This window comes from Conger conger, chromosome 7 (genome assembly GCF_963514075.1).
Source record: "Conger conger chromosome 7, fConCon1.1, whole genome shotgun sequence".
Classification (NCBI taxonomy): domain Eukaryota; kingdom Metazoa; phylum Chordata; class Actinopteri; order Anguilliformes; family Congridae; genus Conger; species Conger conger.
The window spans coordinates 56,822,018-56,832,017 of record NC_083766.1 but is presented as its reverse complement, the minus strand read 5'-3'; the positions used below and the strand labels follow the sequence as shown (position 1 = coordinate 56,832,017).

At 48.7% G+C, this 10,000-nt stretch overlaps 1 protein-coding gene across 1 annotated transcript in view; it reads left to right on the top strand.

Annotated features, from left to right (window-relative positions):
- LOC133132529 (rho guanine nucleotide exchange factor TIAM1-like) overlaps positions 1 to 10,000 on the top strand; it is a 76,308-nt gene that overhangs the window by 36,599 nt on the left and 29,709 nt on the right. The window contains exons 7-13 of the mRNA XM_061247997.1: positions 505 to 690; positions 2,355 to 2,501; positions 2,990 to 3,064; positions 4,408 to 4,578; positions 6,630 to 6,734; positions 7,265 to 7,346; positions 7,875 to 7,961. Of these exons, the coding sequence (XP_061103981.1) occupies positions 505 to 690; positions 2,355 to 2,501; positions 2,990 to 3,064; positions 4,408 to 4,578; positions 6,630 to 6,734; positions 7,265 to 7,346; positions 7,875 to 7,961 (853 nt within the window). The remainder of the gene's footprint in view (positions 1 to 504; positions 691 to 2,354; positions 2,502 to 2,989; positions 3,065 to 4,407; positions 4,579 to 6,629; positions 6,735 to 7,264; positions 7,347 to 7,874; positions 7,962 to 10,000) is intronic.

The window sequence follows — 10,000 nt, the reverse complement described above, 5'->3', positions numbered from 1 at the left end:
GGTCATCAAATAGCATCTGTCGGTCTGTCTCCATGTCTGAAAACGTCTGCTTTCTTTCTGACTGTCTGTCTGGCTGTCTGACCGTCTCCGCGTCTCTGTAGGAGTAAATAGAAGGCTGTGTATGGGCAGGGAGGTTCTGCATTGTACTGGAGAGTCAGGAGTAGGCTGGAGAAGAATTGTAATGAATGCTTCCAAAAATATAGCACTTTCAACAAAGAACGTTTCAACAAAACTCTAGATGTTGTGTTGACTTTGCTGGAGAAAAGTTGCAATTATCCACCATTTTAAGCTGGCTTCATCCATCATACTATTGTTTTGTCTTTATTTACAGTCTGGGTAACTGCTTTTCTGCTTCTGTTGGTCTGTTTCGTCATGGTTATTTGTGTGTTTTTGTGCTTTTCTGCTTTTGTTAGTCTGTTTAGTGATGGTTTTTTGTGTGATTTTGTGCTTGTGTTAGTCTGTAAAGTGATGTTTTTTGTGTGATTTTGCGTGTTTTCTGGGCAGATCTTCCTGTGGGAGCAGAACCTGGAGCAGTTCCACATGGACTGGTTCCGCCTGCGCTGCTACCTGGCCAGCCTGCAGGGCGGGGAGCTGCCCAACCCCAAACGCCTGCTGGCCTGCGTCTCACGCCCCTCCAAACTGGCCATGGGACGGCTGGGCATCTTCTCTGTGTCCTCCTTCCACGCGCTGGTAACCAACCGCTGCACACACACACTCCTACACACACACACGCACACATGCACACGCACACACACACACATTCACACACACACACATACACACACTGCTACACACACACACACACACACACTCCTACACACGCCCTGCTGTATGCAGTCAGCTAGGACAGGGCAGTGTGCAGTATGCAGAGCAATAACTCCTTATTAGTCCTTAATGAGAGAGGGTTATTTCCCCCCCGGGGCCCGTCTGAAACGGGGCTGTCATTCTTCCAGCGTCCCCTCATTACCTGGCTGTGCCTCCGCCAGGTGCCCGCGCTCTCGTTACGGAATGTACGGCATTCCGCGACACCTTTCCACAAACACCACCTGTCACTGCGCTCACCTGTCAGGGCCACCTGCTGGTGTGTGTCTTATTAAAAAAAAGACAGACAGACGCCCTCTGTCAACAGCCATCACCCTTAACCCTTTTGACGAGGAGGGCCTTTGGAATTTAGTGTTTTTCAGAATGTCGGTGTTCCAGGACTCCATTGTTCTCAATCACCGGTAGTGATTGCTGATGTAACAATCGCCACTGGTAATTGAGAACGGCGGAGTTCTAGAACACCGAATGTAATTAGCATGTTCAGTTAAGAACATTCTAATCGCGTCTGTGATCTCACACCTTAAAGGGTTAATTGGCTCAGACTCTGAATAATAGGCTCCCGGGCTTCAGAAGAAGCGAGATGGGGTTTAACTCCTAAATCCACAGATCAATACTCCCCCCTCCCCCTCCTCCATCCTCGGCTCTGCTCCAGGCGTTTTCCCACGTCTCAGCCCCGCTCTTTCTACCCCCCTCATGGTGGTCCAGAAGGAGGCAGACATGTATTTAAAAACAGTGCTGGAGCACAGGTTAAATGGTTTGGTCTTGAAAAGCCAGTGCAGTTCTGAGTGTGTTCTTGCATACAGTATATAAAATATACAGTATGTCCATAGCATGATTTAATAAGAGCACTGTTTATTAATTCATGTGAAGTAGCCTAGAAATGCCAGAATACAGTAGTACATGCTGAAGTGGAATAACACACATACACACACAGCACACACACACACAATCTATAGGCCTATATATAAGTATTCATTTGTTTGCATATGTCAACCAGTAACACAGCAAGGGACTCATCTCCAGTTACATCAGACCAAAGCTTTTGTTCAGCCAGCCAGTCTAATCCAAACACTCACTATGTGTTTTAGAAACGTGCTAATAGGTTAGCTGGAGAAGCGCTAATTCGTTGAGCTACAGCGCAGTATGGTGCTGTGGATTAGCAGGCAGGTTAGCTGTGGATTAGCAGGCAGGTTAGCTGTGGATTAGCAGGAAGGTTAGCTGTGGATTAGCAGGTGGATTAGCGTCTGGGTTGGGCTCCTTTGACTGGATGTGTGCTGGTCTGTGTGAGTCTAGGGTGTGGTCATTAGGGCAGTGCCCAATGTGACTTTGATCCCAGGACGGGACCACAGGGTGGGTGTGTCTCTGGGGCGGGGGCTGCAGTCTGGGGGGGGCTCCTGGGTGTGGCTGAAGAGTACAATGTGGGGTTGTTTTTCGGGTGTAGACCGGTTCCTTCACGGGCGACAGCAGGGCTCAGGGAGGGACAGTCCGGCCGTGTCCCTGACGGTGTCTCCTCTGCGTGTTTTTTGGCACAGGTGGCGGCGCGGACGGAGAGCGGGGTGCGGAGGCGCACGCAGGCCCTGTCCCGCTCCTCCAGCAAGCGCAAGAGCCGTTTCTCCTCCCTGTGGGGCCTGGACACCGCCTCCAAGAAGAAGAGCAAGGATCGGCCCAGCATCGACCAGGTGGGCCCCCGTCCGCCCGCGCTTCTGAGGACAACGCGGGCCCTTCGCCTCCCGTCGGCCGCAGTCCGCTGTGATCTGTGATTGAATGACAGGCCCCGACGCAATAATGTCATGGTTTCTCACCGCTGTTACTCTAAAGCAGGGGGTCCCAAAATTTGGGTCATGCCCCCACTTGGTGGGACATGGGAGGAGGTTGGGTGTATGGAGGTAGAACGTGTGGTATTACACTTTCCATCGCAATTCAAATGACACTGTGGTTGTTCTACTGTTCTCGTAAGGATTTGCATAGTTGAGATAATATAAAACAAAATATTTTGTTTTTCTGAACATTCACGAGGCTCTATTTAAATGAGGGGGTGGGGATCACAGTAAATGTATTTGCATGAAGTCGACGGGAGGCTCAGTATCTGTGTGAAGGCCCCGCCCTTAAAGGCACTAAAGGAATTGTGGGTAATGGAGTTTTTTTTGTGCTTCCTGTTCCCTCGCAGGTGTTTGCAGACGGGGATGATCCGGTGCGGAAGGTTCTGGAGAGCATGCTGGAGGACAGCCCTGGTGCCAGCCTGGTAAGCACCGTCAGACCCCCCCCCCCTTCCCCTTCCCGTGCGGTGAGCGCTGTTCTGCTCGTAAAACGCTGCCGGGGGAGGGGGGGGGGGGTGTCCCGCGCCTGTGCGGATCATTCCGGATTCGGCCGTGAGCTGGAACAGACGCGGCAGGGTTTGGGAGGGAGGGAGGGAGGGAGGGAAGCCTGGAGCTCCACCACGGCGGAGGTTTTCAGCTCCGAGTGGGCCCACCGATGGAGCAAGCACCGAGTTGGGTAGTGGGGTGGTGGGGCTGTGATGGAGGGATGGGGGGGTAGGATGGGGCTGTGATGGGGGGTAGGATGGGGGGTAAGAGGGGCACAGATGGCGGTGTTGATCTCTCAGGCTGCTTCCACATGTGTGGGCTCCTCCGCTGGCATCGAGGGCCGCTGGTCTTGGCGGGATTCGCAGGCGGGTTAGAGTTAATCAATCGTATCGCGTTACTCATCGCCAGACAGGGACAGCCGTGGTGACAGAGGGACGGGGGCCCGTGATTTTGGGCCACACTCTGGCTGCTGTAAAGCAGGGAAGGGGGGGGTTATGGATCACTGTCTTTCCGTGTGGGCTGTTCGATCGATCGCTTCTGTTCATACGCCAGCAGTCGAACCAGACCGGAGGACCACACGGTCACACTCTGGTCTCGACTCCCCTTATCGACCAGGCCCCAGTTAATTACACACGAGAGATGGAATTGGATTGGCATCTTAGCTTATTGTTTTCTGCTTTATTGATTGATTCAAACCAGTTTCTTTCTTTAAGATAATTTAAAAAATGATTGACTTAACAGCTAACTTTTTATGTGTAGCATATAGACTAGCACACGCACATGCATATGCAAACACACACACGTGTACATGCATGTGCTCACACAACACACACACACACACATGCACACACACATACACACACACACACAAATAGACGTACACACACGTACTCACACACGCTCACACACAGTCTCTCACACATGCACACACACACACACACAGTCTCTCACACACGCTCACACACACACAGTCTCTCACACATGTACACACACACACACACACACACACACACAGTCTCTCACACATGCACACACACGCTCACACACACAACACAACACACACTCACACACACAACACTCTCTCACACACACACACACACACACACACAACACACACTCACACACACAACACTCTCACACACACACACACACACACACACACACACACACACACACACACAGAGCACAGTTCCCCTTTGATACGGGCCCATGCCCTGTTGAACCCTGTGATTAGAACATCACAGCCCCTGCCCCTGTCTCAGAACCGGCCGTGTCTCTGCAGAAGGAGGAGGGGGGCTCGGTGAAAAGCATTCCCCACCACAACGCAGACAGCGACATCTGGGTTCCTGACCACCTCACTCCTTCCTGGGTGTGTCTGCCCGACGACAAGGCGCAGCTCTTCATCATCCAGACTGGGGAGACCGCCCTTGACGCCCTGGAGGGCATCTGCAAGGTAAGGGGTCCGGAGGTGCTCGCCTCGCCCGCGGAAACTTCCAGAACCACGGCTGGAATTCAGTCAATGTTCGTCTTTATCTTTGTACTAACAAATAAAAATAATATGTTTATTCTTCACAGACACATTTTAGCCAGGGTCTGCAATTGGTTGGCAAAACTGAACAAACTCGGCTACCTTTTTTGTTTGCTTGTCAAAGTCAAGGGCAACTGTTGATAGAATAGGCCGAAACTGTCATCTCACATACCTGCCAACTGCCACGGTCAAACACCCAGTATACTTGAAATACTTCAGATGTTTGTAAAATTGGAACACTCCTTGACATTTTTTTCAACAAAACAGGTTATTAGCCAAAAATGTGTAACTTAAATAACTCTATTCAGAAATGCAATTGTGTCATTGCTGTAATATTGAAACGTTGATAGTAAAAGTGCACAGTGTTCTTTTCTTCCTTTTTTTTACTCAAATGTACTTATTTCCTACATCAAATCTTAATGGCTGAAATAGCTTGTTAAACGCACTTTAGACATGACAATACAATAGATGATCGTGAGAGGTGATATTAATGTGTGATATGGGACTTCTAAAGCAGTCTGCTATCTCTAAACACGTTTAAAGTATTTTTAAACATGTCAAACATAGAGTAGATATGATAAGAAAGCGTGTTGCGATATGGGACTTCTGCATTCTGAGTGCGCTATCTCTGAACACGCTGAACACTAGAAGTGTCCTTTTAAAAAGCGTGTTAAACTCACATGCGGTAGATGTGATAAAAAAACAACCTTGTGATTGAAGCTTGAGCATTCTAAAGTCGGATATCGCTGAACGACGCTATCTGCAGATTTGACCGTGTATTTTAAAGCTCTCAAACACTCCAACCAACTTTCTCTCCAGCTGTTTGTCAGGTCTATATTTTACAGTCAACGATACAAACCTATTATATGAAATGTGTAAGATAACACACAAAGGGTTAGGGTTAGGAATTTGGGGAAGGTGACCCCATCTCCGCCCTGGTCCGCTGGGTTTTGGAGACAAGGCGTTACGGACTTAAACGCATGTAACCCTTGTTCAGCACGCACGCTATCTTTTCACCGCGCTGTGTTTTTGTTCTGGTGTGACACTGGTCGCCAAGGGCTACAGATCGTTATCTTTAACATTTCTGTTGTACGTAAACTTTAAAAACAAACTCCCCAGAGCCCAGTTACAGTGTTTGGGGGAGGGGGGGGGGGTGTCGGGCAGCCGTCGTAACTTTCTACAAAAGGCAGACGAGCCGGGTAATCACACCGCCGTAAATAACGTCGAAGCGCTGCCGGGAGAGAGAGAGACGCGTCTCTTCACCGAGTTACGGAAGCTCAATGATCTTCGCGTCCTTCTTCTGCTGCGCTGTTTCTATCATGCGCGTGCTTGTTCTGCGCGGCGAATGAGAATTCCGCAGGCTTCGTAAAGCATAGACACACACACACATACACAACACGCATGCGTCTTGTGCTTACCCAAGCCTCTTCAAACCACCGCGGCGTGAACTGGAGCATCAAACTCGGCAACCATTGGGAGCCTGCTCCCAATGCGCCACCTAATGTTTCTCACTGCATCGTTAGATGTCTTGTTGTTTATCTATCTTGTATTATTCTCCTTCTGCATGTATTTTTATCTTTCCCCACACTTCTGCTGGTTTGATTTCTTCACTTATAATCAGCATGAGACCTAAAAAGAGCCATGTCTAGCATGGTAATCCTCTTCAAGCTGATGATCAATTTAGCAAGGAACTAAGACTCTATTGTAGGTCGTTCTCAACCTCAAGATAAGAGGTTTACACAGATAAGAGGAATGTGCTTCTGAAGTTTTCACAGGTCATGTTGATCCTCACCAAGCATTTTAATGATTTCTCATTTGCTTCATATTAGATTTCAGTCCAGTCCGTCATTCACTGTAACCTGAATACTTCTGCTGTGGTTGACTGGAGTCCCTACAACCGCACTGTGTATGAGTGCGTAGGAGTGATATTTAGTTCCTGTTCCCGAGAACTGAACCCTCCTCGCTTTCTCTCTCAGACGAACAGCCTGGACCCCAGGAGCCACTACCTGCGGCTGAAGTTTCGGATGGAAAACCAGGTGCGATACTACACCCCCAAACTGGACGAGGAGGTGTGTGACCTGGTGAGTTTGGAACCAAAATCCCACAAAATGTTTAGCACGTCGGCTACGGGCTTTAAATAAAGTGAATCGGCATGAATTGGGTGTAGATTACTATGTGTGTGAAGTCCTCAGCAATGTACAAAATCTATATTTGCCATGTCTTATTCATGATACATGATAGTACTTACGCACAGATACATTCTCTACCACTTTCTCCGTGGTGTTTTGTTTGGTTGTTTCTTTTTGGGAAGATTATTTCCACACAGTCTCTGTGACCCAAACGCATAATAATCAGATTCCCCCACCAAGAAATGTTACTTTATGCCTCTCCTCACTTTACTGACTGTACCTGTTCAATAAAAGATTTTTTTTAAAGAATATCTTTGTTGATGGGAGGCCTGAATTCAGTGCCACAGTCCGAATGACGAAACGGTTAAGCCCCATTCCTTTTCTTACGCCCACGCACACACAGATATAAGACTTGTTCAGTGTTCTGTGCTTTGGCAATTGAAGAGACAATGATACTTAATCCTCCCGTATTCTGGTTTCAGCTGTACAAGGAGATCGAAATTTGCTCCAAAGCGACAAAACTCATCCAGTTCGACCGCGACGAATCGTGCAGCATCGGTTACGGTGAGCTCCGCACGGACTTCCCGCTCCGGAAGCGAAACGCGCACGAGAACACACGTATGTGCGATGACACGCTACGCTACAATTCCCCGGCCACCTGAAATTATTAATCTGAAATGTTTCCGTTCATAACAAGACGTTATGAAGAAGAGAGGTGCGTTAAATTCACCCCCTGTGGGACCCCCCCCACCGCCCGTCGAGGTTTGGGGATGCCTCGAAGGAAAAAGAGGTGCACCACCAGGCCCAATCCGTTTCTGGATTTCGCGCCAACTCGTGCTCTTAATTATTGATTGGCGCCAGTCCTGTGTTTGCTCTGACATGTTGGGTAAAGTTGTGAGCAGCTGTCGCTGCTTCAGACGAGATACACAGGGCTGCTGTTCACAGCTGTTCACAATGTGAGCCAGGATCGTGTGTTTGGAATAACCCAGGAGACACACACACACACACACACACACACACACACACACACACTGCCCTTCGGGAATGGAGTTTATGTACATTTGTGTAACGTTCTTCCTCTCTCCTCTGCAGGTTTCTCCGTGGCTGTGGTGGAGGAGGACGGAGTACAGCAGCTACACGTCTCTGACGTGAAGGAAGGAGGGCTAGCCAACGCCAAAGGTGTGTGTGTACATAATGTGTGTCCCTGTGTGTGTGTGTACATAATATGTGTCCCTGTGTGTGTGTGTGTATGTGTGTCCCTGTGTGTTTGTGTACATAATATATGTCCCTGTGTGTGTGTGTGTGTGTGCGTGCGTGCGTGTGTGTGTGTGTGTGTGTGTGTGTGTGTGTGTGTGTGTGTGTGCATAATATGCGTTTATATGTGTGTAGGGCATTTTACATAAGTGTGCCTCTCTGCAGACCCCCAAAAGGGGGGTCAAGCAAGGCTTGATGAAAAGACAGTGCTCATCAATACAGGACTATTGCTCCCATCATTGTGCTGCCTCTGCGCAATTCTGCCACCTCAGTGGAATGCTCCCAGAACTGATGAGTTGAAATAGCACTGTATAAACCACGGGTTTTCCACATACAGTGTTTGGTGTCTTTAGATAGCTAATGATGTGGGAAATAGTTTGGTATCATTGGTGGTGTAGTACACTGGTTACTGAATAAAGATCTTGTAGGAATAAACCACAGGTAATGCAAGTTACCTGTGAGTCAGCATCCAGCTGTAATACAAAGGTTACCAGGTTTGTTGGACATACAGAGATAACATCAGCAGGACCATTGTTACCGCCATCTTGTGACTCTTTATTTGATGGTTTGTTGTTTTCCTGTAAACCCTGGGTATGTAGAGGGGAACGTGGAATGGTTCGAGGAGACTCGCTAATACGATCTCCTGCGCACTATATAGCCATTCATATTACAACTTGTAATTCTTGTAACACATTGGCATTCTATTTCTGCAATGCACATTGTTTAATAAATTGTATCCTGCATCCTCTTGGCTCGCACCATTGCACACTTAGCAGTTTAGAGTCCTAACACACATAGACAACCTAGGATGCCTGCACCCCGTAGTCACTCGCCTATACACCAGTGCCGTCACAAGATACATACTAAGTGTATCATTTTAGGCTATACAGGCCACAGGCACGTCCGCATCTATACAAATAGATAGCGATCATATCGAGCCAAACTATTGGCGGACATTTGCAGTTCCTTTTGTTGAACTGTTAGAACAGAGGAGCAGTTGAACTTATCTTTTGGAGTCAGATAAACAAGAACGAAATTAAATAAACCCTGTTCCAGTAGCATTGGTCAGACTACATGCGTTTCCTTCACCTCTCGGATACTTCCGCCTTTTGGTGTATTTGGGGGGTTTCTTACATGTCCCTGTGTGTGTGTGCATAATAGGTGTATGTGTGTGTAAATGCATTATGCATTTGTGCCTGTGTGTCCGGTAAGTGTTCAGTGGGTATGTGTGTGTGTATGCACGTGTGTGTGTGTACATAAGGTGTGTGTGTGTGTGCATGCGTGTGTGTGTATGCCCATGTGTATAAGCTCATGTATGCGGGTGGTTAGGTTGTTCTGCGCACTGCAGTTCTCGGTTTTCATCAGGCATTGTGTTTAATCACCGTGGTGGGTTCTTATCCATAACCACACAGAGTTAATAAAGATAATGCACGAGGGCATTGTAACCGAAGCACTCTGTTTAAAACGCCTGCAGCAATCGGAGGGGAGGGCGGCACTCTGACAGGGAAATTGAAAGGGGAAAAGGCCTTGTGGCCAGTCTTTCAAAGGGAAATGAAGACGAATGGACGGGTTCGCAGAGAGTGCCCGTAGCTCGTAGTAATCATCCCTCGTTCCTGCCACTGAGTCTCATACGGGCCGTCTTTCCTGGCCCGCTCAGCGTCTTCAAAGCGCACCCCATTAAGATGAATGGAGACCCGCTTTGTGCGGAGGCCTGTTCTGAGGCACTGCTCGAGGGCAGGCCGTGTAACCCGGGCCGACGCTGGACCCGCCCTTCTCAGAACCCCTCTCTGTGACATCACTAATGCTGCCGGGGCCGCTGTCGCCGGGGGCGACGGCTCCCTGTCCAATGGCAGCGCTCCGCTGTGGCTGACATTTCACAAGGCCCAGACAACTGGGTCACATCTTGGGGCTTTTAAAGTTGTTCACACGCACACACACGACACACACACACACACACACACACA